This window comes from Polistes canadensis, unplaced genomic scaffold (genome assembly GCF_001313835.1).
Source record: "Polistes canadensis isolate GaletaPanama2010 unplaced genomic scaffold, ASM131383v1 scaffold_50, whole genome shotgun sequence".
Lineage (NCBI taxonomy): Eukaryota > Metazoa > Arthropoda > Insecta > Hymenoptera > Vespidae > Polistes > Polistes canadensis.
The window spans coordinates 457,970-485,601 of record NW_014569597.1 but is presented as its reverse complement, the minus strand read 5'-3'; the positions used below and the strand labels follow the sequence as shown (position 1 = coordinate 485,601).

Sequence of the window (27,632 nt, the reverse complement as noted above, 5' to 3'; positions counted from 1 at the left end):
ATGAAAAAAACAAAAAAAAGAAAAAAAAGCAAAGAAATAAAAAGTGATTAAATTTGTATTGATTAAAAAAAAAAAAAAATAAGAAAAGAAAAACAAAAACAAAACAAAAAAAGATATCGATCACACGACGAAAAGAAAATTAATTAAAACGAATATAAAAAGGATTAATGCTAGGATGATTATCGAAGGATAATAAAAAAAAGAAAAAAAAGAAAAACAACAAACGGGACGGATATTAAACTTGTCGCAAATAATCTATCTCCACGATAATACCTATGCTCGATCGCTAACTACTGGAATAAATTTTAATAAAAAACGTGTCACGGTTAGAGATAGGATTGCGAAACGCACGTGACCATCCTTTTCCATCTCCCGAATTCAATCTCTTCGATAGCGAGGCGGATTGAAATGACGAGAAGAAAAGAGAATAATACGATACTAGCTTGAATGTCGTGAAATTTGAAATTCTAATCAACGTGATAAAATAACCATGACCATGTGTAATATTGTTTCAATTTATATGAACTGGCACGTACAATAAAATCCATCCTCGGAGATTTGAAATCTCACTTCTTTATAAAGAGAATTACAATATATTACATATGTGTACCTACATTGACACGTAAAGAGATAAAAAGAAAAAAAGAAAAAAAAAAAAGAGAGAAAAAGAGTTTTGCTCTTGTGAACAAATTAACTTGTTAAACTTTCATCCAACGTTCGCGTACACGAGCCTAAAAAAGAAAAAATATACGCACACAAAAAAAAAAACAAAAAAACTTCAAGATAAATTTGCTTAATGGATAAAAAAAAAAAGTAGCATTCGCGTTTATTTCACGTATGTAAATTTCGAACTATAGATTTACCCACTACATCCTTTCTTAGTCGATGTAAGGAAATACGTTGTAGAGAACCTTTTAGGTGTTCATTTGCACGTACGACACGTAGTTCCTTTCCCTCAGGACTAACCAAATGCTCAAAGAAGATGCAAAGGAAAGCTTTTCAAAATATATACACACGAATTCAACGTATTTACCAAATAAACCACCAAGTTACAGCAATTTTATCTTACGTTGCTTACAAATTTACGGTTAGAAGGGAAACGTAATAATAAATATTTTCATCATTCGACCGAATAGGTGGGGTAAATAATTCGTCAATAATTCAAAATTGGAGATAAACCAGAATTCAATTTTTTTCTTTTTGTTTTCTATTTCTATTTTGTCTCTCTAACAGATTTCGATTGAAACCCGACGATTCGAATCCGCGCAACGAATTTATTTTGTATACCTTCGAGCATTTAATCGCATCCGATATTTTTTTTTTTTTTATTATTTCTACTCGATATTCAACTAACCAAAAGTTTCGCTAATTCAACCGTGATAATATAATATTTCCGAAATAAAATTATTATGGAATAATAAAAGAATATTATATTTTTAAATTAGCATCGTTTCATTATTATTTCTGTCATTTCCACATTGAACAAATAAAAAAATATATTTATTTGCTATAGTCATTTTTATTTTCTAAATATTTTGAAAAACCTGCCAATAACCCCAATAACCCGCGTAATTTTATTCTTATTATCCCTATAAAAACTGTAACTCGACAGGGTTGGTAGTTTAATTAATCATGATAAAGAGAGAGAGAGAGAGAGAGACAAAATGACTACGCTTTTATGACTACGTGATAACAAGATAAAAATAAAAAAAAAGTTTCAAGATCTCTTAAGGATTTTCCCCTTAAGAAATGAGAGGTATCGGACAAGAATATAAAGGTTTCGAAGAAAGCATCGCGAATTTAATTTTGGATCGTAATTCTTGACGGCTGGAATAAGGTTTCTCTCACCATTTTAAATGAAACTTGTTGAAACACTTTTTACCGAACGAAAGTAAAGCAGAGAAATTCGCAATTTCGAAAGTGCTAAGCAGCGAAAGTGTTTTATTATAAAAGAAGAAGAAGAGGAAGAAAAAGAAGGAAAAGAAAAAGGAGAAAAGAACGGAGTAGTTTGCGAATGAGTCGAAATTGAACGAGTCTAATGAATATAAAATTAAATAAAACACCGATTCTATCTAAAAAGAATGAGATAGAACGGAGAGAACAAAATAAAACGAAGTACGCGCGAAAAATCATTACAAACAGAAAATAATTGATTTATCGTTAATATTTTTTGTCCAAACGCGAAGAAAATGATTTTTTTCTAGAAGACTAAAGTCTTAATCACTTCTGAAATTATTTATAGTTTACCGAACAATGCCATAACTTATTTGATCTAAATACCGTTCATTGTTACTCTTTATCGTTATTAACTCTCTCACCATTGGATTAAATTATTATCTAACGGATTGAACTGTATAAACGAACGAGGATTGTCCTATGTCTCTTTCTATCTCTCCTAATCTTCTAAAATCTATTCTAATATCACGTAGGATATTGAATAAAGCGATTAATCTACATTGTTACCTATCTCTGTCTAGTTTCTCATAGATATTAGATACAACCTGTCTTCTTATTTAATTGAACAAATCTAAAACGTAAATTACTACTGCTCGATAAATGATATGAATCTAAGGATACATTTAATGAAAATGAGTGCCGTTGGTATTTTTCAATCTACAAGAGAATAGAATTGGAAATGAAAGAAAAGAAAAGGAAAAAACCAAAAAGATCAATTTTGTGTTTAAAGCTTAAATGACACAATTTCTTTAATGACATACACGCACCGATCCATTCCCAACACTACGAAATACACCGGTGCAATCAGCGTACAATTGATTAAGTTTCCCTGCAAAAATTTTCTCTAAAACGAACGAATCAAATCTTAAAAGAGATCTCTTTCGATAGGAAAGAAAAGAGCATTGTTAATTAAATAGAAAAAAGTTAAACGAGTTCTATCGAGAATAATTGTATTTTAAAATTAACTGCACTCTTATATACCGCGGCAGGAGTAGAAAAAGAGATTTTCTCCTTTTCATTTCCTTTTCTTTTTTTTTTTCTTCTTTGTTAGAAATTATTTTAAATGAAATCACGTTCCAAATTTGTTCAAATTATTTTTATAGTCTACTCATTTAAATAACACGTCTCTTTTGTATTCTCATGAATTTAAATCATATTTAATCCTTATGTAAATATTCTTCCTCGTCTTATTCCGCTACTCCTGGGAATGTGTATAGCAATAAAGTAATTCAAAGGATAAAGTTTAAGAAAGAGTTTGTCTACACAACAAACCTCGTTCCAGTTGCACTCACAGAGTTAAGTTGAATAGAATATATATAAACGATTATTATTATCTCACGACATATCCATATATTTTTTCTATGTACCTACGTATTTATCTAGATGCATATAAAAGTTTATACGTGGTCGAGCTGAGAAACTTCATTAATTAAATAATCCTTAATAATCGAGATCGCTATAAGAGATACTTCGCTCGCAACGATCCTGTATTTTATTGGTAAAACATTCATGAACAATCGAGTTTCAATAAAACATTAAAACGAGTTTAAAAAAAAATATAAAATAAATATTTAAACGATATGATGATATATTCAAATATAAATAAATGTTGGAAAATAAATTCAAATAACGAGATAATTACGAAACGGTGAAAAATGTGCAAAAATAATTGGACGAAAATGGAAAAATATCGAAAAACGAAAAACGAGATAAAAAAAAGTATGTTCTTTGTAATTTATTTCCATCTTTTTTCACGTCTGTCTCTGCGCGATATTTTTTCCGTTCTTTCCCATTTTTTTTTTTCTTTTTGTTCTTTTTACACATTATATATATATATGAATATAGGACCTATATTAAAATGAAATCGACACAAGGAATCCTAATATTTTCCATTCACGTAGTGGAAATTGAAGGGATCGTTAGGTACTTTTTTATTCTATTCATGTATCATGTTTCATCAATAGAGCTAGGTAGATATTTCTAAGTGGAAACCCACAGAGTGTTCACATTGTAAGAACGAGAAGCACGTAGGCTTTCATGCCGTTAGCCGATATCGAATTTGTTGTCTGTTCTGTCCACTGGTGATACATATATCAAACAAGAATTAAAATTGTAGATATTTCACGATGACAGAATCGATAAGACCGATGAACGTGTATGATATTTTCAAGAAAATCTACGATTAGGAAATTAAATTTGTACTTTCAAATCATCTGACACTTTAAATCTAAATCATTTTACAAACATTTATAACTTTACAAATTTAATAAAAATATATCTAAAATTATGCATCAAACTATGTTAAATCTAGTACTCGAAATTGCATGCAATTGAAAGTTAATTAAATTACGAAGAAATGTTGGATATTTCTCTTGCGATTTTTCTAACAATGATTTTTCTTTTGTAAAAATAAAATATACGAATGAAAGATAACTATTTGGACGTTCCTGTTACACCGCTACCCATTAATTGGGCAAACGCTAATTAGTCTGAAATCAAGAGTTCCCAATTTTTCTTTATACTAATTCTTTCTCTTTCTTTTCATTATTTTTCTTTTCAAAAAATAGTAAAGTATAAGAATATAATAAAGTAAATTAAGGTAATCACTTAACAACCCGTTCATAAATCAATCAAACAAACAATCAATCGATCAATCTGAAAACTCTTAATTAATCCCAGTAATGAGCTCAAAGCGAACAAATCGAAAATCACTCATGAACTTCGAAATTTATGTAACATGAACGAGTTTCCACCGGTAAACTATGATTAGGATTGATTTAACGAAAATACACGACAACTTTACGATCTACGTAATACAAAAATGAAATGAATTTTATAAATAACTATTTAAATAATATATAATAATGGATTCGTACAAATTTCTAAAAGAATTCAATCGAAAATTACGACAAAAATAATGCAACGATCTAATATTTGTGTAAATTACATACATAAATGTAATATTTCGAAATAATGAAAAATTATTGTTTATCTCTGTCATGCATATAATTGTAAGTTTGGAATATCAAAAGATGTTTGCGCTTAAGAGTAGCAAGTTATATTTGATGGATTAGATGAGAGGATGAGAGTCAAAATGCGACGATTAATATTAACAAATATTTGAATAATTGATTTACAGAGAAAAGTATTAAATAAAATGAAGTATCGTTATGTTTTGACCAGATAAATTCATTGATTATTTAAATGACTATAATTGTGAGAATAGGAGAACTTTCATTTATTAAGACGCTACAAAGATAACTTCTTACATTACTCCGATCTTAAATAATAATTAGCTCAATAAGAACTCCTCAGTAATGTTCCTAAACAATATAAAACCGTTGAGTATTAATCCCAATAACGATCTTCCTTAATGTAAAAACCGTTCTCATATAAAACAATAATAATATGCTTTCCAATAATAATGATACTCTCTTAATACCTTTTTTCCCCTAAGTGTGGATGAACATCTTTCTAAGAAAATCTATTCTTTTTAACCTGTATTAATCTTAGAGAATAATTTTCATACTTGTTAAAATCATTTTTAAGAGATTAATAAGTAATAGAAAAAACTTATTAGCATAAAAAATGGATACAATTTATCCAACAGGTTATAGTATATATCAACGTGTATGAAGAAAATAATGATCACAAGGTTTATAGCTACAGTATTGTGTAGGTCAGGTTTATGTCCATGCATCAGTTTTTTATCAATGTATGTGATCAGGTGAATTCATGGTTTTATTCCAATATTGAATTTAAAGTTAATCAATTAGCCAGTATGACAAGGTAATATATCAAACACACAATTCACTTTTATATTTTATAGTGATAGTGAATTTCCTCATATTTAATGCTCAATTACGGTTGGTCAGAAGTGTCATTGAATGAAGTGTTATTAAACGACGAATAAACGGCGTCAGTTGTAGAATTTCCCGTGTGGCCGTCGTAGATAATGTTAATCAGATTCTCAGCTTGTCTCTTCAAGTGTCCAGAATGTCAAAACAGGATGTGACTTCGAATTGTTGAGAGTGTATTAATTTCTTCCTGATACATGACAACAGACAGATTCCGGTGGAGAAGTTGCGATCAAGTTTCTGAATTAACAACTTGGGAGTTTCATTTTATATCTATGTGGCAATTTATTAACCCTTTTCATCCGTATGTCGAGTGTGACTCGACATCAGTTTTAATCTCGCATCAGGAGCTCCTTTGTCGAGTCACACTCGACGTTTAAACTCTTATTCATGGTATACCTATTCCTATCGTGAACGGTTAAATGTTCGCTTTAAAAAAAGAAAAAAATATATATATATCTTTAATATAGAATAAGATTTTAACCAATTGGATAAAGAACACAATACAATTCCTTTTATTTAAAAAGGAATAAAATGTATTTCATACGTTTCAAGTGCATTTTTTTTTACAAATTATCACATTTTTACAAATTACAAGAGTCATTTGAACTCTCGCGTGGTAAATTTAGTGTTAAACAATGCGTAGCGAGAAAAAATTCACAATTCTTTACTAAAACAATAGAAAAGTAAAACGGAGGAACGAGAGAACGTTTTCTTCTCGAGTGTAGCCGTCGTATACCAGCACGTAAGTAGGGATAGAGTGTTGGAGGTCGAGAGTGTTTACAATTTCGTGGCAACGTCTTAGACACCAGCTGCGTGCCTAAGTGATGCATCATGCTATAAATCGAGCATTATTTTCTACAAAAAAAAAATATAATAGAAAATAGAAATAAAGTAGGCAGACGTCGATATCGGTGAAGAGGCTTCGTTTGTTCCATTTTATAGAAGATAAAATCCCCCTCCCACTCCACCCACTCCTCCTCCTCCTCCTCATCACCGTGTGGTCATTTTGCGCGGTTTGGGCTTCGAAGGACGCAGCCGGTTCGTTTCAATTAAACGTAACGTCGTATGCTCGCTTCACAAAGGAATTGGCAATTTCGTTTTTCACTTGAAACGCGTGTTAAAACCCTGATCGATTAAGAATAAAAGTGTCGCAACTCCGATAGCCATATCTTTGTCTGTTCGCCTGAAAAAGAAAAATATACTAATGAAAATTAAACTAGGCGACAAACAACAATTTTGCATTAACAATCATTTACCTTCCCATTCTCGTTATTGCAATATTATTATAATCGTATCTTTGTTATATGATTGTGTTGAAATCTCTAGAAATTTTGCAACGAATACATTCCACATGAAGACAAATCGTAACAATATTGCAGAAGAAATATTGACTTTAATAAACGACGAAATCATTAAAGAGAGAAAAGAAATAGAAACGAAGACAAATTTACCATAACACGGCGAACAGAAAAATACAGGTCATAAGATGCGAGAGGAGAATAATGAGAGATGGTAAAGAAGTATTTTTTACTCTCTGCGGAGAGAGAGAAACTGAGAGAGAGAGAGAGAGAGGACGAAAGTTATGGTAGAGTTATAAGAGGAAAGAGAAAAAATACAATACAAAAAAGAAAAACCTAGCTTGTAGAATCAGCTGATTTTCTACGGAAAATCAGCTGGCTTTACTATGTTATGTCTGACAAACGATGAAAAATATATTCGTTCTTTTTGAAGTATTCTAACAAGATGAAAAAAAGAAAAAAGATAAAGATGATAAAGAAAAGAGAAACAAATTTTAAAACGGTAAATTAAAAATAAAATAAACAAAATAAAACAAAGATACTATCTAAGAAAATGATTAGCAATGAATAATTATCGGTTAAATTATATAAAAATGTTACTACTATTTCTATCGTTAATTAAATATATGAAACTTTTAAATAAATTTTGATTCTAATACGATTTCTGAATGATTTATTTGGATGAGAGTTTTGATTGAATCTGATTACATTCAAGGATATTGATATTTTGTTAAAGAAAAGAAACGATAGAGAAAATTGCTATAACCAAGTGCGAAGAGATAACGTTAACTCGTTTCTCGCTACATAAACTCATCTTCTTCCATTTCGCAAGAAGCAGATAGATCTTTTTCTAGGCTACCTTCTAAAGAATTTACCGTTTATCAAATTTCTCATCGTGGCTGGTTGAAATCATCGATCGACCTTGAAACATTTTCTTTCTTGTACTTGGAAAATTATCTTTATAAATTTTATTGATTTAATAAGTATCATTATCGTTGGAGTCGAGTTTTGTATTCTAAAAGTATCCTCGAATGTAATCAGATCTAATCAAATTGTTAATTCGAATAAAACGTTCAGGAAAAAAAATATAAGTATATATAATTGAGTCAGAACTTTAAAAATAAAATAAAATAAGATGTGCCTTAGATACAGGCATATATACAGTGTATCACAGAAGTATTCGAAGCCCGTTTCCATTGTAAGTTTGAATTAATTGATATTTGTTTTTAATGCTAAAAAGCTTCGAAATGTTTATACACAAAAAGCTATTCTAGTATTATTAAACTTTCAAATTGGTATATACTTTATTGCAAAAGAGAACATTTTATTGTTGGATAAATATAATTTTATTTAAATAGTCAAAAATTAATCTCGCAAGAATATTTGTATCTACGTAAGATATAATAAAAATACAATGAATATTTTTGTAAGTAGTATTAGGTTGGTCTTCCTTTGCATCTTATAATGCTTTTAAGATGATTGAGTCTATCTATTGTACGACCTATTTTCTTATTAGTTACGTATAATTTTACTTTTCTTTTACTTTTTTTTTTTTTTTTTGCAATAAAATTTATATCAATTTCAAAGTTCAACACCAATCCTAAAATATGTTTCTGTGCATAAAAATTTCAAAATATCGATTATTTTAAATTGAAAGTGAGGGCACGTATATTCCTGTGTGACTCGTCGTATATAATATGTAAGTAAATAAATAAATAAGAAAAAAAAATTCTAAAAAGTGATACACGAATCATTCTCGAGAGTGCGCTTTCGTCGTAAATGTATTTCTATCCTCGTCACAACTCACCTCCATAGAAATATATTTGTAAAAATTCGTAGAGTACAAACCCTAAACTTCCGTCGCTTTTACCACTAACCATAAGTTTACGGGACGCGTCATTTTGACACATTTCAAATTTCACGATGAAAATTACATAAAAATTGTATTTGCATTTTGTTGTTATTATCACTTGTACCGACTTTTATCCATTTTAACGAGGAAAACATATATCGAAGTTTATTCTCTTCAAAAGTTTTCTAATATTGAAATTTTCTATGTAATATACCTATTTCTACGACGGATATGCTTCAATTTATATATTCAGCATATATGTTAGTAAATTAGTTTCACCCGTGTAACCGTGTAAATTACATCAGAAATAAATATGAATGTGACAAATAAACGTAATTCTTCAAGAATGTAATTCTGTCAATTGTAAACAATGTAATATTGTAATACAATGCAACGACGATATCAAGATCCTATTATCTCAAATAAGCATTGATAAACCACATAACCGTCACCAACTATGCCCTACATATTAACGTTGAGAAATACAAATACAGAAAAGGAATATAAGCATGAGAAGAAAGAACGAAACGTGGAATGTGAATTGCAATCATATAGGTGTGAAGATGTTTTTAAAGTTTTAGTTGCTATTAATTCGTGCATTGAAGAAAAAATTCTTTATAATAAAGCATTTTATGAATTAATAACATTATTGTGAAATTCAATTTTACATTATTTTGACAAATAGCTTTTCTTTATCATTTAAATATGATTAGAAGAGAAAATAACATTTTGAAAAACATAATCAGTATAAGTTAAGAGTGCTCTGACACGAGCTGTGGATAAAGTATTCGCGAAATAAATGTAGAATATTGAAATAATTTGAATAGTAAAATATTATTGAATAATATATAAATTTTATATAAATATATTTTTTCACATTTTTAAATTTATAGTGTATTATATTATGTTGCTTGTTAAGTTGTTGTTTTTTTTTTTTTTTTTAAAGAAAATATGTTTTCGTTCATGCGTCAAATTAATGTGTGTTCGTAGAGTGATTTTACGATCAATGTATATATTCCAGTCAATCTATAGAATGCCTGGAGGCTTTTGGTCAATCTATAAAATGTGCTTCACTGGGGTGTGTTTATAGCACGGGGTGAGAGGGGGGCAAAGTAATCTTAAGCTCTTGTAATTGAAACAAACTATGGAAATTTAAAACTGTGTACACATTGCCATTAAGAAATTTCGGTTAATTTATAAAATATACTTCAGTGGAGTGTGTTTAGGAAAAAACATCTCAAGCTATTATAAATGAAACAAACAACGAAACTTGTTTATTCATACATTTTCCGTACTGTGCACGCACACATGCACGCGTTTTCGCAACTACCTAACTATAAAAACTTAATCCTCCAAATTTTCACGTTGTAAAGGTAAAAGGGAAAAGTAGAAAAAAAACACGAATTTAATTATTAATAATTAAAGATATATTTTGTTATTCTTTCACTATAAACATTAACGTGGTGCTCGGTTTCTGTTAAAAGTTCAACTTTTTTTCCTATTAATATCACTTCACCTTCCTTCCCCTGTATTCTAAACACACTCCACTGAAACACATTTTGAAGATTAACCGAAACTTGTTAAGGACATTATATACAAATGAATAAATCTTCATGGTTTGTTTAACTTACACCAGCTTAAAAACACTTCACTTATTCCCCACCCCACCCCCTGAGCTCTTAACACAGTTAACTTAAGCACATTTTATAGATTTACCAAAACCATCAGAGCGTTCTATAGGTTGACCGGACAATCTATAGAATATATCCTACTCGATTGTATATAAGAGTTAAGTAATATATAAGACAAGTATATAAGAAATGTCTGTAAAGCTAGTTTTAAATTGAGCCGCCGCAGCTTTGTCGTAGTAAATAAAGCCACTGAAGAGGTATTGAAAAGACATTAAAAATAAGATCTTCTGGTTCTTGGTCTTGATTTTTTATTAAATGAGCAGAGAGCTGGAGAAAAATGAAAAAGAAAAAAGAAAAAGTGAGCGGAGATTAAGAAAACGGATTGATCGTTTGAAAGTTGTTTCTTTAAAAGGTACAACGAAGGGACAGCGATTAGTCACCCTGCATTTTATAAAATGAACTTCGTAGAAACGCATCAATCGATAGTAACCTTTGTCCTCTCACTTCTGTCCTTCCTCTTTAATATCCTTTAACTATGATTTTCCGCCAATCGAAATGTTGTATCGTAAAGTTATTCGAATAAATTATTCAAACGCACTACTTCTTTATATGTATAACACTAAATATTATATTAGTATTTCTATCACATATACGATGCGTGTAATATTAATTTTTTAATTATTTCTTTTTACAATATGTAAGTATATGTTTTAAACGTTAATATATTCTACCTGTGTAATTGTTTATTTTTATCTCCATTTGTCTAATTTCTAACAAAACATAGGATAATGTTCAGTGCAAAATCAGGTCAACAATCACTCTTTAAAAATTAATTTAAAAACCAGTATCTGTTTCTTCGTAAGATAAACACTATGAATGTCGGCATTCAATGTGTTGATATATCTCACACTATTTATTATAATAAAATCTAATAATAAATCTTGTTCAATTTGTGAGAAGATTAATTTTACATCGAACGATAATATTTAAATAATGCTAAATACTAAATTAATATTGTTAGAAAAAATATATAAAAATCAAGTGATTAAATTACATAAAATATATCATTTCAATATTTTACTATTAATAGAATAAAACGATTCTGCCGTTATGATTAATTAATGAAAATGTAATTAAATACGTTACTTAAATCGTCGAAGTATGTACTAATGTATTATTCGAAAAATTCACGTGTTTACCATTCGAAATACGATAGACGAATAAAAGTGATAACTTTTTTCTGCCTAACAATAAGGACGATCTCAAACGCATGACTGTTTTGTTTACGTTCTCGCGCAAAACTAATTACCTGGAATTCTGCATAATATTCAAATATACACGAATCCCCAAAAGTAATATGTATACCCAATTACTTATAACTGCAGACAACGATTAAAATTCGAATAAGACTTACGTAACACTGTTATATTTCGTTCTATTTTCATTTAAATATATCAATATAAATCAACATAAATCAAATTATATAGAAAATAATTCTCTCTAATCAGATTATTACCAAGTAATCTTCCAGTTCGTATTTCCTTGAATAATATAATTTATGAATTTTTTCGTATAAAATATATACGTCAAAGAAAAAAAACATAATTGGTCAATTAATTATAATCCATTTGAAGCCTACGAGGAACAAAAAGAAAAAAGGAAAAAAAAAATTGTTAATACCCAACTAACGACTGATAACTTCACAGATACCTGCTAAATTGTTTAGTATCAACGCTCAATTTATCTTATATGAAAGAATAAAAAAGAAAAAGTGAGTGAGTGAGTGAGAGAGAAAGGGAAAGAGAAAGAGAAAGAGAGAGAGAGACGTGTGATAGTAGTTAAAGAGGATAAAAAAGTAAAATCCTTGAACGAAGTGGAACCTTGAAGCAGAGAGTAGAAATGAAGGTGTTGACCCGTTAGCAAGAGCTGCCTTTACCTTGGGTCATCGGTCGATATAAATCAACGGATGCCGCCTTTTCCCTTGGCGGTTGGGAATGGAGGACATCACTGGCAGGCAGTAGTACCTTCATACCTCCACCCTTTGTAACATCCCCTAGAGAAAAAAGAAACGGGCGTTACGTAACTCTCGCTCCATTAGATTACATGCTTTCGCTCTCACTCTCTTCACGCGTATTCTCATGTTCCTGTGATTTGCACGACTCCTTTGGCCAATCTAATGGGTTACCTTTTCGATAAGAATCCACATTTTCTACCGCCTACCATTATTATCCTTTTGCCCCTTTTTTTCAACTCCAATCCTGATTTATGTTTACGTGATCGAGATCTGAAATAACGATAAAAACCTTCTAAACAGACATAACAATTTCAAATAATTACATACCCAATTAATATCATTTACACGGTATATTATTATATCTCGGATGTTTTTTACCTACGAATATAATTCTAATAAAGTAATGGAAATTGAATTGATATCATTTTGTATATCGATAAGTATTTCCAAATATAGATTTCAATAAAAAAAAAAAAATATCGTATGACAATATTGAAAGATACAAACAATCAATTTAAATCGAATTTCAAATGCACCTAATTGTAGCTTCAATTTAACGAAACAATTTGTATTTCTAAGAAAAAGGTCATGAAAAAAAAAATAGTCCTCCATTTGATCTACGATTGTTCTCGTCAATCTTTCTATCCCTTTTTTCTTTCTCTCTCTCTCTCCCTCTCTCTCTCTCCCTCTCTCTCTCTCTCTCACTGTCACCGTCCAATTTGATTACGTAACCTTTTAAGCTGTGTATCACGAAAAGCAATCGCCCTTTTGTCTTTATTTCCTTTTGTGTTCACAGGTCTCCTTCTTCTCAACGAGCCCTGAACTCTCGAATAAGCAACGATTCGAGTATTTCAGCAGAACTATACCGAGTGATCATTACCAGGTCAAGGCTATGGTAGACATCGTTTTAAAAATGGGATGGAGTTACGTGTCTATCATATACGAGGAGAGTAATTACGGAATTAAAGTAAGTCATATATGTTTATATTTGTTATTATTTTCATGATATTTTTAACACAGGAAAAAGAGATTCGAAAATTTGTCACAATTTTAAACGATCAAATACAAATAAGAGAAAATTATTTTCTCCTTTTCCCTTTCTTTTTTTTTTTTCTTTATATTGGAACTCAAATTACTAGAGATATATTTGCGAGTGTCCATTAGAAGCTTTTGTTCTACCAGAAACGTGATTCTTCTTTCTTTCCAAGAAACTTTCGAGAAAAATAGAATAGTAAAGAGAAAATGAAAGGACGATTCCAAAGTTCTCGAGGATATGAGAAAAAAAAAAGGAAAAAGAAAAGAAAAGAAAAGAAAACTTGGAAGATTGCACGCGAAAGGTGAGAACGAGAAACTGTATAATAATCGTTTTGATCGAAATATAAATTAAAAGTGATTATATGAAACTCGCGTTAAGAGAACCCCTTGATATTTAATAAAATAATTGTTTGATCATCAGGAAATTATTAATTTTATATTATAATCGATGCATATACGAACAAAGAGATACGTAGTTACTTTTCAGAGAGAGTATTATTTATTAAATTTTATATTATTATTCTCGAATATTTATAAAGAATGTTAAATAACAAGAATCGTTTAGTAAGAAACAATAGAAATTTAAACAGAAATGTAACCAACGTCGCATGCAGATATCAAAATCCAATAATTCAGAATAGGATAAAATAAAAGAGATGAATTTTAACGATAGTAGTAGTATTGCGAGATAGTACTTTTGTCATAAACCAATACGTAGATGTAACTCGTTTTTCTCCCCATCCATTTTCATTTTCCCGATACACGGTAGCGCATTCTCAAAGGGGCCTACACGTATGCGAAAATGAAATAATACTCTGTGTTCAATGAAGACCGGGTTTGTCAAAAAGGATTGTAAATATTCCAACGAGCTATTCGTCAAGCTCTTTTTTCTCTCTCTCTTTCTCTCTCTATCAGGAAGTCCGTTAAACAAAATTATTCCATTCTAAAGCCATGATATTCCTCTATTATCACCGTTTGAAAAACATTTATCGCTATTCAAAGTACTTAAAATGAGATTCCAAAATAGGTCATAGAAACTGCTTCACCGCTTCCATTGAACTTTCATCTTCGACGATTAAATAGAAAATCTTTAGAAAATTAATCATTTTTTGCAATCACGCTTTTCTATACATATATTTATTTCTATCTCCCGTCTTTTTATTACATAATTTCCATTTCAATTTTAATTTGAAATTTCTATCAAATTTTAATTAAAAATCAACGTTAACGTTGACATCGGCTCGTAATAGGGATTATATTATCCATCTTAAAATCGCATAAATTTGAGATCGATGTAGATCATAGAGAAAGATAACGAGAGAGAGAGAGAGAGAGAGAGAGAGAGAGAGAGAAGGAGATGTATGCAATAGACCAATTAGGTATCAATAGAATGCAACATCCCAGATGGCTTCGCTGTAAATAACAGCAAGCGATATTGAAGCTTGTTGCAAGACTGACAGACAAGCGCAGGATGATCCTGACATCAGTCTAGAATCTCTAGGGTATTCTACAGGAATAACGTTATCGAATATAAGACCAAACTATCTACGGATAATTGCTTGTTATTGGAAACAAAGATTAACTTAACAGTTACCTAGGTATATACTACAATAGGGTGAAATATTATTATAGCTTTAATACTCGAATGAATTTTCAATTGGTTCTATAACAAATAAAAAAAAATAAGTGTAATACAATTATTATATTATCAAATATATTTATTATTATTCTATACGTTACCGTAAGTGTACAAATCGATTAATTCATGAAATGAAAATTTCATATTTTGCACGAAATAACTAAGCGTTGTAGGGAAAGCATTAATGGATTTCGTGTTTTAACGATAATGGATATATATTAAATGCATTTCTTTTTTTTTTAATATTTGTAAATCATATTGAGAGATAAAATTGTTACTATATACTTTAGATTCTCTCTTAATGAATAAAACGAAAAGAGAAATCTGTTTGTTATTATTTTTCTGAAACCGAAAAATAAAATAAACAGAAGAAAACAAAAAAATAAATAAATATTATAACAGTAATTATAAATTAAATGTTGTTTCGTGGAATAGAAAATCAGTTCGGAGATCGACATACTCAGACTTTCACGATTATCTCCACTCGATGAACTTTTAATTGGAGAATTCCGTGAATAAATTCAACGAACGAACTTCATGAGTGAAGCTAATTAAAGGAACTCCGTAAGTAGATATATCTAATCAACCCCATCGAATTTTCTATGTACAAAGAAACGAGAAAGAAAGGAATATAATTCTACTGAAATGAACTATAGTTATAATAAGATAAACGGGAAACTATGCATTATATATACACTGGCTTTGACAAACGCAATACTCACACATTCACAATTTTGATTGCACAGCGCATTTCCATTTTGTTTTATATAAATGATAACTCTTAACTGTGTTAAGAAAATTAGTTTCTCAGTTATTCCAATTAAAAATAACTATTCTGTAGATATTCGCTATTAAATGAACGTCGTAACCGTGAAACATATTTCAGGAAATATATTATATATATATATTGCACACACACATATGTATCTCTTCTATCTTTTTTCACACTTTACCTTGAATATTTTTCTCGTACGGTTGAAACGATAAGAAACACGAAAGGCATACTAGGAAAAGTTCAACATCAAAAGTGTAGATCCATGAAGTTAATAAAACAAAACAAAATACGCGCTTACTTATTTATAATTTTGTGCAAATACAAAATCATTGAATAGAAAATCTAAATAAAAATATATAAGTATAACCAGTTTGCAAAGCATTTACGCAAAAAATAATCATAGATTTATTTCGATATCTGAAATGAGACCATTTTCGATATCACAATTGTTACGCAATTATTTTCATTAAGAAACTCGTTGAATAGGGGGAAAAGACGTTATAAGATTGAAGGATTATTTTTCATGACCTATAAACGACAACGGCTCTTCAAATATGTATTTAGGATGAATTTGAATGTGCAGCATGCTAACGAAGTAGTGGTTATTATGATCACAATGATATTAGCATCGATATCGATAGTTACAGCGATCGTAAAGTAAATAATTACAAAGGCTCGTAAAACAATAGCATACTTCCGTGTAAACTGTTGTTCTACTAGATTCACAACATTCTCCAGAGAGAAATATAAACGCTTGGCAGTGCGAATGAATATCGATCAATATAAATTAATAATATTATCGGTTAACGATGCGATTTATTTAACTCTTCGAAATATGCTGAAAATCGAGACACCTGATTGATCTTTAATTACATCGAATAAATATATATGCATAATTAAATTAAATTAATTACAAATGAAATTACATGCTCGATGCATTCAAAAGTTAATTATTTTTATAAGCATTACGATCGTTTATTAATTATTACGTTTATATTTCACTTATTATACAAATTATCATAAATATCATACGAAAACATTTTGCTCTAATAAAGATTCATCGAAGTTCACAAGAACGGTCATAGGTCGCGAATTCCCTTCATCTTCCCTATCTTTCTTTAAAGGGTCATGCTCAAGTCATCTGATGAAAAATAAAAGTGATTTTTCAACATTTTTTTCTGTTTAAACCATAAATTATGAATTAATCATACTTACAAGGGCTCCATCAGACCTTCAAAACACCGACTTTTTTTTTAACTCTACACAGTTGTAGGGATTCATTAGGACCACATACACTGTGCAAGCAGCAAAACTCAGAAGAAATATTATATACATTATTATATACCAGTAATAAACGCGACGAAGGGTTGAAAAGTTTAAATCCTAATACACAAGAGGAACTAAAAAGTTTTGAGATGAGAGATAATACTTCTTAGAAACTACAAAAAAAGAAAAAAAATCGATTTTTTCAAAATTCTAACTGAACATGACCCCTTTAAAACGAAAATCGCTTGTCTTTGTCCCATCCTTTCATTCTATTCTAGATCATTCTATTGACAATAACGAAGAAGGATTATCTTCAGTAATACGAAAATGACGTTCGTATACTCGACAAAATCCTTCTATTCGTAGCTTACCAAGGAAGAAAATGGAATCTATTGTACTTGTGTATGAGATACTTATATACATGCTATCAAATGTCTAAATAAATAATTCAGTTAAATTTACATAAAAATTTTCGAATAATTAAAGGATGAAAATAACGATACACGTGTTCCATCATAAATAAAGAGTATTACAAAATTAAATATTATTCACATACGAATCAATTAAACATAATTATCTGTCCAAAAATTATGTTAATTTCGTATGTCTTCAATAAACATTATCACGATAGCAAGTAACATAATTCCTAAGTATCCTGGAAATATTATAGTTACTTAGGATAGATGTGCCATCATATAAATAAAGAGAATTATGAAATTAAATATTATTCAAATACGAATCAATCAAATATAATTATCTATCCGAAAAGTATGTTAATTTCGTATGTCTTCAATAAACATTATCACGATAGCAAGTAACATAATTCCTGAATATCCTGAAAATACTATGGTAACTTAGGATAGGTAAGAACGTGTACCTAATGTGTCTGTGAAATATGTAGGTGCACGTGTATAAACGGGCCTTCCTGTTTCCTACTACTTGTAATTTATCACGTAACGTCGTTCGCTTCGCTAAAGAAAGACAATAAACAAAGACTGTTCTAAGGTAAGAGGAGAATGAGAAGATGGAAAAGGGTAAAGAAGGAGGAGGAGGATGAGGAATAGAGGGAGGTGGAGGAGGAGAAGTAGAGGGACCACTGACCCAGATATTGGGCACTCATTGATTTATGCACGCCGCTTTTCCACTCGCTTAAGCAGAGATCCGTGTCCTGGCTTAGAAAACGCCCAGAACACTCGATCTCGACTTCGATCGGCTACATGGAGGGATGAGGGGGAAGGGGGTGGTGGTGGATAGAGAAGGATCGAGGGGTAGGGGCAAAAGAAGAAAAAAAGTATGGTTCCTACTTTGGAAAAAATGTTCACCTCGTTGCGATAAGCTCTACTCTTCGAATCGATTTTTCCTATTCGTTCGACGACTCTTCAAAATGTCGAGAATGTTAAATCAAGGACATACAAACTCATCTACGTAAATTAACGCTTAAAGTAGACGTTGATTTTAATATAATAATCTCGATTGTTCTTAACGCGAATAAATTTTTTGTTCTAAATCCAATAAATACGGGATAGAGGAAAAAAAAATTAAGAGGAAATTTCGATTTAATAAATATAGAAATACGAATTAGAATGTAATCGTCTCTCCCATAAAAGGTAATATAGGAAAAAAATTCAAGATTTCTAATCGAATTAATTCCACTTATTTAACGACATTTTTATACGTATACCACCTATACGTCTACTTATTTACATACCTACAACGTCGTTGTAGTTTAAACGCAAAAAATAATTCTCATGGCAAACTGCAAAGAAAAAAACTATTACATGAAAAGACGAATAAGAAAAGGAAGGAAGAATAAAGAAAATCGTGGAAATTCATGACGCGTGAAGCCCTGAAGTTTAAATCGTCATTTTTTGCCGTCTTTGTTCCCAAAGGACTAAGGGAACATATCTTGTAAGAAAATTTCAAAAAAAAACGTGTTCGAGAGAGAATAACCTAATATTTTTATGAATGTTTTATGTTTTTTAAGCGAACCCTCTTGTATACATATATCTATCTGTATGTACAATATATGTATGTACCTTGCGTTAATGTATTTGTTATTTAATATCTTCGTTCTCTCGTGCGTCCTTGTTTTTTCTTGTTGTTGAAAAAAAAAATTTCTTTATAAATAAAATAAAACAGGAAGATGATGAAGCGCGTAAAGTAAAGCGAAAAATTTTTTTTAGAGGAGTAACGTAAAAATCTTCCCGAGAGTTAATTCAAAATACAAGGAAGCAACCAAGAAAAAAAAAAAAAGAAAGAAATAACTCTCGGAATATATAACATCACTTGTTGCATATAGGTAACCATAATAAAAAAAAGAAAAGAAAAAAAGAAAGAGTAGCAGTTTTACGCCCAGAGGTATAATACTGCATTTTAAAAGCATTTCAGAAAAAGAATAAACGTGCAATTACAAAATAAAATGAAGAAATAACCTATGAAAATAATTCGTCTAACAAGAAATGAAAAAGTATATCGGATGAGTGAATTGAAAATAAAGAAATCTTTTCATCTTTCATATATCTTGTGAGAAATTAAAATCCTAGACATTACCTCTCAGTTCGCTACTTTTCCATATTTCTATGACGTGTACGTGCGGTACACATCAAATCCTTTGTACTACTTCTTCTCTAACTCTTGAACCATAAATTATATAAAGAAAAATTATATTTACTGTAAGTTTTTTTTTTTTTATTTTTATCGACAAAGAAAAATAAAAGACATGTTCTCGTAAAAATAATGATTTCTCATTTCACAGGCTTTCGAGGAACTCGAAGAATTACTAACGAAGAATAATATTTGCATCGCAGTTAAAGAGAAATTAGTTAAAGATTCTGGAGTGGCGGAAGAAACGGCTTATGATACTATTGTTTCTAAACTACTTACTAAACCACGTGCTAAAGGTAAGAAAATTCATTTGCTCAAAATATGGCAAAGAATTAATCGCTATTTATGAAACTAACAATGAGTAAACTGATTTCGTAATATAATATCTATGATAAAAGTAATTTCATGAATATACACCGTTTATAAAATATACGTGTGTACATGTACGGCGTATAAAATGTTGCGAATGCATACAAAAATGAAATAGAAACAAAAATTATCTTACATTGTAGAAGGAAAAGAGAGAAGGGACTATTCGATATTTAAGATAATCAACTCGAATTAATTTAATGTTCCCGTATAAATATAAAGTTAAAATTGTAATAAGCCCAAAAAAGAGAGAGAAGTTTTAAATAACTTTCACGTACGACTTCTTCCTATCCTTTGATTGCAGCTCCTTGAAATTCAACTTCTACTTCGGCATAGTTAGTTAGCTTCATACACGAGGCAAATACAAAAGTTCATTTGCGTTGAGGAAAAAAAAAAAGTTATTCGTTAAAGGGAATAAAATTTTCTTTTATTTCTCGCGCGTCATCGTTTTATTTAAAAATACTACTGCCCATGGAATAAATTCAATTCGATAATTCATCTCGTTAAAATTTAACTCGTATTTTATGAAAGCGAGTGTATTATACCGTAGCTTGTGCATAAATTAAAAGATACAAAAACCGGATGCGTTATATAACTTTAGAAAATGAAAATGGTAATAATTTTCAATGTTCACAAAACTGGACGGATAGAGAAGCGGAATGGCGCAAAGTTAGAGAAGAAAGGAAAAAAATAAACATAAAAAAGACTAATGGAGCAGAGAAAAGATATCGTAAGGATGAGCCTGTATATATATATATATATATAAACAAACAAAAAAAATAACGTTTCTACAGAAATAAATAGCTCGGACTATCCCATTGCGCCCCATACTCTCATTTTACTTAAGCAAAATGAAAATATACGCATATTAATGACTAAAACGAAACAAACAAAACAACTAATGTTTCTCGTTACATAGCAAAAAGAAAAAAATATCACGAAGTTTTAATATATAATATTAACAATACGTTTCGTGTTATACAAAAAAAAAAAAAAAAAAAAAAAGAAAAATTTTGAATAGTAGACAAAAAATACAACTCTGATGAATATTCTGTATGAATAGATAAATCGAAAGAACAAAAAAACACAAATTTTCAAAAGTTAATTTACTTATTCGTTGTAAAAAGTAACTACAAAAAGGACATAGGTGTATTAATTTTCAGACACTGATAATCCTGAAATATTGCGCGAATAAATAAGATATACGAGGTATTTTAAAATTGGCTCGTGTATTCCATAAAACAGAGGACACGTTCGCAGCATCGATGTTGGGCTCCGTTAACCAGTGGGCTAGATTCCCGCTGGAATTCAAATAATAAAGGATCATCCCATACATATATTTTGCAAAAACATTCTCACTTATTTTTCTCTAACATCCCGTGTTTAATTAATTATTAATGCTATGCGTTTAAACTTTGGAGAAAATAATCCGATAAACGAATATCCGATAAATGTAAACTACTCCTAACATGAAATATAAATAGACTTTTCAAGGCATCTAACTCGCGCTAAAAATCTAATAAAGTTATTAAATTCGAACTGTACTAACTACATTACATATCCTTTATCGCACAACTATGCGTCACATGTAAAATGTTATAAAACTATAAAATTAATTATTATATATATATATATAAATGCATTTTACATAAATTTACAAACTTTATCAATAAATCAAGACCGGCACGTACAAATTCTAGCTCTACCCACAACTGTACTAATTATATTATACAACTTGACGCGACATAACACCAATAGTATAAGTTATTAGAAATGTCAAGAAGAAACAAACGAGGCGACATGACGCGTTCAATTTAACGCACATATCACATATTTTGATATAAAAACTTAAAAGAAATCTAGAAAAATGATACATAGATAAATAGATAGATAGATGTTAAGAAAAAAAAAAAGTATGTTTTTTATTTTTTTTCAAACAGGTTGTATAATATTTGGATCGGATCAAGAAGTAGCAGGAGTTATGAGAGCTGTCAGACGATGCAACGCGACCGGTTCATTTTCTTGGATAGGCAGCGATGGATGGAGCGCACGAGGTTTGGTGAGCAATGGTAATGAAGCAGAAGTTGAAGGTACACTTTCTGTTCAACCCCAAGCGAATCCTGTCATGGGTTTTGAGGAATACTTCCTAAATCTCACTGTCGAAAACAACAAGCGAAACCCTTGGTTCGTCGGTAAGTGAAAGTTAGGCAGGGATATGTATATATATATACCCCCCGTCAAACATTTCCCAGGCAACTCTTTAAAACAAAATAACTTTACGTGCTATCACGGTATGTGTATATGTAACCCAGGTCTGCATTTATCGTTTCATTCCTTTTCGTGTTACGTCTGTGCGGCTGCGTGACGACTGACGTATGCCGCGTACTTTTAATTAACGAAAACTTCTTCCTCCTCCCCCTCCTACTCCTCCTCCTCCTCCTCTTCTTTTATCTATCTTTCTTTATTCTCTCCAAAAATTATATTCATTTATATCATCGTTATAATATCATTACCATTTTTTATATCATTTCATTTTTAATATTATACACAATTATTCAATTAGTTGTTTCTCTCGTCCAAAAATAAAATTATTAATAAATAGGTATCTTAGGGAATTTGGACATTCAAAATAAATAGAACTTCGTTTTGATAACTTATCTATTTTCCGTTCTATTTCTTTTGAATGTCCAAATTCCCTAAGATACCCCCCTATTTATTAATACACAATTATTTTCTACTTTTATTTTTTATTACCCGATGTAGGAGGAGAGGTATTTTTATAAATCAATAAAAAAAAAAGCATTTTATCATCGATTCCCTTTCGACGTTTTAGAATTTTGGGAAGATCACTTTCAATGCCGTTACCCAAACTCTACATTAACGCCACACAATCAAAAATATACGAAACCTTGTAGCACCAAAGAACGACTTACCAAAGAGAACACAGTTTTCGAGGATCAATTGCAATTCGTATCAGATGCGGTAATGGCTTTTGCCCATGCATTCAGGTACGAGATAATTAAATGTGATTAATCAAATAAGACGAAAAGGTTGAATAAAAAGGAAAAAAAAAGTACTATTCTATTTCACAGAGACATGCATAGAGATCTTTGCGGTAACAAAACTGGATTGTGTTCTACAATGAAACCGACCGAAGGTACAAAGCTTTTGGAGTATCTACGGAAAGTGCAATTCAAAGGTGAGCAATTATGTTGCTTTCAAAGAAAGGCAATTCATTAAACGCAATTGGTTTCCCATTAGCATTGGTAACACACAATGATTCGATTTAGTGAATTCAAACATGTATCTAATTACTTGAATTAGCCAATATTTGAAATGTTCTATATTTTATATTTAATTAAACAATATAGAATAATAGTATTGTATGTTATTCAATTGATCGATATAAATAAATGTTCAAATTATTAAATAAAAAATAATAAAAATATATTATTATTTATTTAGATATTGTATAAAATATTATAAATGTTAATATTATTTCATTTGGCCAAGCTAGTATGATAAAAAAAAGAAACAATAATTTCTGAATAATATGATACATCCTTCCAATATATCTATTTTTTTTTTCAAAGGTTTGAGCGGCGATGAATTTCGTTTCGATGAAAACGGCGATGGCCCGGCAAGATATAATATCATACATTTCAAACAAACCGAACCTGGCGTCTACAAGTGGATACGCGTTGGCAAATATCTCGAGGGAGTTCTACATTTAAACATGTCTAGTAAGCTACCATTGCAAAAGATTCCAGAGAACATTCTCAATTTGCTATTTCTTTAGGAACACCGTACACATTGGATACAGTGTGCTTGTTCATGTATTTGTTCCAGTGGTTCAATTTAAGCTGGGACACAATCAGACACCTGAAAGCGTTTGTTCCTTGCCATGCGAAGTAGGCCAAGCGAAAAAATATGTTGAAGGTGAAAGTTGCTGTTGGCATTGTTTTAATTGTTCTCAATATCAGGTAACTCAATATTTACAAGGATAAGAAAGATTTACATTAATTTCTCCTTCTAAACGTATCAAAAGAAAAAAAAAAAAAAAAGAATCTTAAATCAAAATGTTAACAAAATATTGAAGATAAATTGTTTTGTTCTAAACAGATTAGACACCCAGACGATGAAACGCAATGCAAGAATTGTCAACAGGGAACAATACCAGACGAAACTCATTCTACCTGTAGCGAAATACCCGAAGAATTCTTGAGACTCGAAAGTGGCTGGGCTATTGGTGCTATGTCCTTCTCTGCTGTTGGAATACTAGTAAATATATATTTTACAAGCTATTCGCGATAAAATGAAAAATAATGTTTAGCAATAAACTATTTAAAGGAAGTAGCTTGATGGATCAAGAAACGTTTCGAAAAAGATATTGAATTTTTGTTGGCATTTTTTAAGGTAACTTTATTCGTCTGCGGTGTATTCCTAAAACATAACGACACGCCTGTCGTTCGTGCTTCTGGCCGAGAGCTATCTTACGTCCTTCTTACTGGAATCTTACTTTGCTATCTCGTCACGTTTGCTCTCGTACTCAGACCAACCGATATTGTTTGCAGTATTCAAAGGTGAGTTATCTCTTAAGCATTTTCTCTACGCTATCCGACCTACGAATATAATATTTGTTTTTTTTTTTTTTTTAAATCTACAAATATATGATCTTTCATTTGAACGTAAATATCGATTTTCATTCTAACCGATTATTTTCTACAGATTCAGTGCTGGATTTTGCTTTACCGTAGTCTATGCAGCACTTTTGACGAAAACTAATCGAATATCGAGGATCTTTAACGCTGGAAAACACAGCGCTAAAAGACCGTCGTTTATATCACCAAATTCTCAATTGATCATTTGTTCCGGTTTAGTAGGAGTACAGATACTCATTAACGTTGTTTGGATTGTTATCGATCCAGCTAAAGCTATGCATCACTACCCCACGAAAGAGGATAATTTGCTTGTTTGCAATAGCTACATCGATGCTAGCTATATGATTGCTTTTGCATATCCTATTATATTGATAGTTGTTTGCACTATTTATGCGATACTCACGAGAAAAATTCCTGAAGCCTTTAACGAAAGCAAATACATTGGTAAGTAAATGATAATAATCTAGAACAAATACTTATTAACTTATTCTCTTATATGAATACAAATTTGTGTGTGCGCTAATTTATTAAGAAAAAATATTTATTATTATTAAATTATATATCTTTATAAATACACTAATATAATATTCATTTTTCAATTAGACATTATGCGTAAATTGACTTATTTATTATTAACATAGACGTTGAATGCCATGCTAATTTCGCATGGCTTGCCCGTGGGACCAACACGATTTCGTCATTATGCGTTACATATTATATTGAAATATTATTTAGAACAGATAAGTTAAAGTGTATAATAATGTGCAAAGCATTTATCTTACCGAGGGTTCAGCGATGAACCCGCCAGGCGTTACGAACAAACTTTTAATGCCGATCATCGGTTGTCCCCATGGCATTCGACGTGTTAATTATTTTTTTAAAATATACTCTATACATATAAATTACTCAATTAAGGTTAACCCCGCACAACATGTATTATAAATGAAGTATGTGAATTACATAATAATAATAATTTAATTAGGCTTTACTATGTATACTACCTGCGTTATATGGCTAGCCTTTGTTCCACTTTATTTTGGTACTGGCAATCACGTTGCATTGAGGATTACTTCGATGTCAGTTACCATCAGTCTTTCTGCTTCTTTGACTATTGCTTGTCTGTTCACACCAAAGGTAAAGAAAAAATAACAATAAAAAAATATATCTATATAAATATAATTTCCAAAAGAGTATCCTTAAATAAATCGATCGAATTTATCTAAATCTAAAAACTTTATTTATTTACAGTTGTATATTATTTTAATTCGACCGGATAGAAACGTACGACAGAATATAATGCCACCGAGACCTTACAACACTACCAAAAGTTCAGCTGTAACTGGAACGAATGCTTCGAGCATGATGGCTCCTGTTACATTGACCGCCGTAACTTGTGATCAAAACAAAGCCGTGAAGAAACATATCATCAAAACTACAGACTGTTCCACGCAAAGTGAATGTAAGCAGCATTCGTTAATTGCATTTTTTTTGTTATCTAAGCGAATAGATTTTTGTTAATATTCCTTGTATATCTAAATAAAAATAATATATAAATTAAATGTAAATTATATTAACAAATAATTTAATGTTTTTCAAGATTACGAGTTGGAATTGAAAGAACGAAAGAACGGAAAATCAGCTCCCACGTTAATTTCACGCGGAACCCAAACCCAATCGAATAACAACGAAAAGGAAACGAACGTCGACGTTCACCGTGTTGACAAAGAATCAAAAGAAAATGCGACTACAACGAGGCAAATAAATAATACGAAAATAGTAAACGGACCTGTCAATCAAAACGACGTTACTTTATAGCAAAATGATATTATCATTGAAACGTCAATCATTACGGCTAATTTAAAACCGATCTCGAAGAAGCCTGTAATTGTATAAGCAACCAAAACAAAATACTTTTGCAAGTACATTATTGTAAAACTCTAAATATTGTTATAAAATATTAAATTATATAACGAGCAATTTTTTTATTACTTGTTTAGATAAATTCTAAAAAAAAATGTCGTATAATACATTGTATCAAATGACGGACGAAATTTACATCCTTCAATTTTCAACTAAATATAAAAAAAAAAATAAATATATAATATATATATTTAACATCTATTGAATATCATTAGTCGAAAAGAAATTTGAATGAAACTGATAAATAGAACGAGTCTTCTATTAGATAAAGAGAATCTGTAGATTCTTCATTAAAAAGAAAGAAAATATTTCATGGACCATAGAGGAAAAGTGGAAAAAAAACATGTGTAAATACAAAAAGGAAATAAATCTACTAATTGATGTTTCATCGTACAGTGTTTAAAAGGTGACTGTGATGATGTATGGACGTGCAAATATAGTATGTAATACGTACATTACATCAAACGATTAGATGTGAGGCGTTTGTAAATCGCCGAACTAATTTTCAAAATCTATATCAATCTAATAATAACAACAAAAATAATTTAAAGAATTAAATAGATCGAAATTACTAATAATAATTATAATATAATAATAATGATATTAATAATAATAATAATAATAATAATAGTACTAATAATAATAATAATAATAATAATAATCGAACTATATCGCGTTATTACCATTTGGTGTCAATTACAGCGAGTAAATTGATTTACACATGTGATNTAATAATAATAATAATAATAATA

General features: G+C 30.1%; 1 protein-coding gene across 9 annotated transcripts in view; it reads left to right on the top strand.

The window, feature by feature from the left end:
- Positions 1-27,474, top strand: part of LOC106785430 (metabotropic glutamate receptor 2-like) — a 160,770-nt gene extending 133,296 nt beyond the window's left edge. For all 9 annotated transcript variants that reach the window (XM_014745890.1, XM_014745889.1, XM_014745888.1 and 6 more), the window contains 13 exons: positions 13,408-13,578; positions 20,082-20,226; positions 22,240-22,491; positions 23,133-23,307; positions 23,392-23,498; positions 23,893-24,042; positions 24,149-24,282; positions 24,422-24,580; positions 24,716-24,882; positions 25,028-25,404; positions 25,943-26,094; positions 26,209-26,419; positions 26,558-27,474. In XM_014745890.1, coding sequence (XP_014601376.1) covers positions 13,408-13,578; positions 20,082-20,226; positions 22,240-22,491; positions 23,133-23,307; positions 23,392-23,498; positions 23,893-24,042; positions 24,149-24,282; positions 24,422-24,580; positions 24,716-24,882; positions 25,028-25,404; positions 25,943-26,094; positions 26,209-26,419; positions 26,558-26,775 — 2,418 coding nt within the window. In that variant the 3' untranslated portion in view covers positions 26,776-27,474. The remainder of the gene's footprint in view (positions 1-13,407; positions 13,579-20,081; positions 20,227-22,239; positions 22,492-23,132; positions 23,308-23,391; positions 23,499-23,892; positions 24,043-24,148; positions 24,283-24,421; positions 24,581-24,715; positions 24,883-25,027; positions 25,405-25,942; positions 26,095-26,208; positions 26,420-26,557) is intronic.
- Positions 27,475-27,632: the final 158 nt, after the last annotated feature.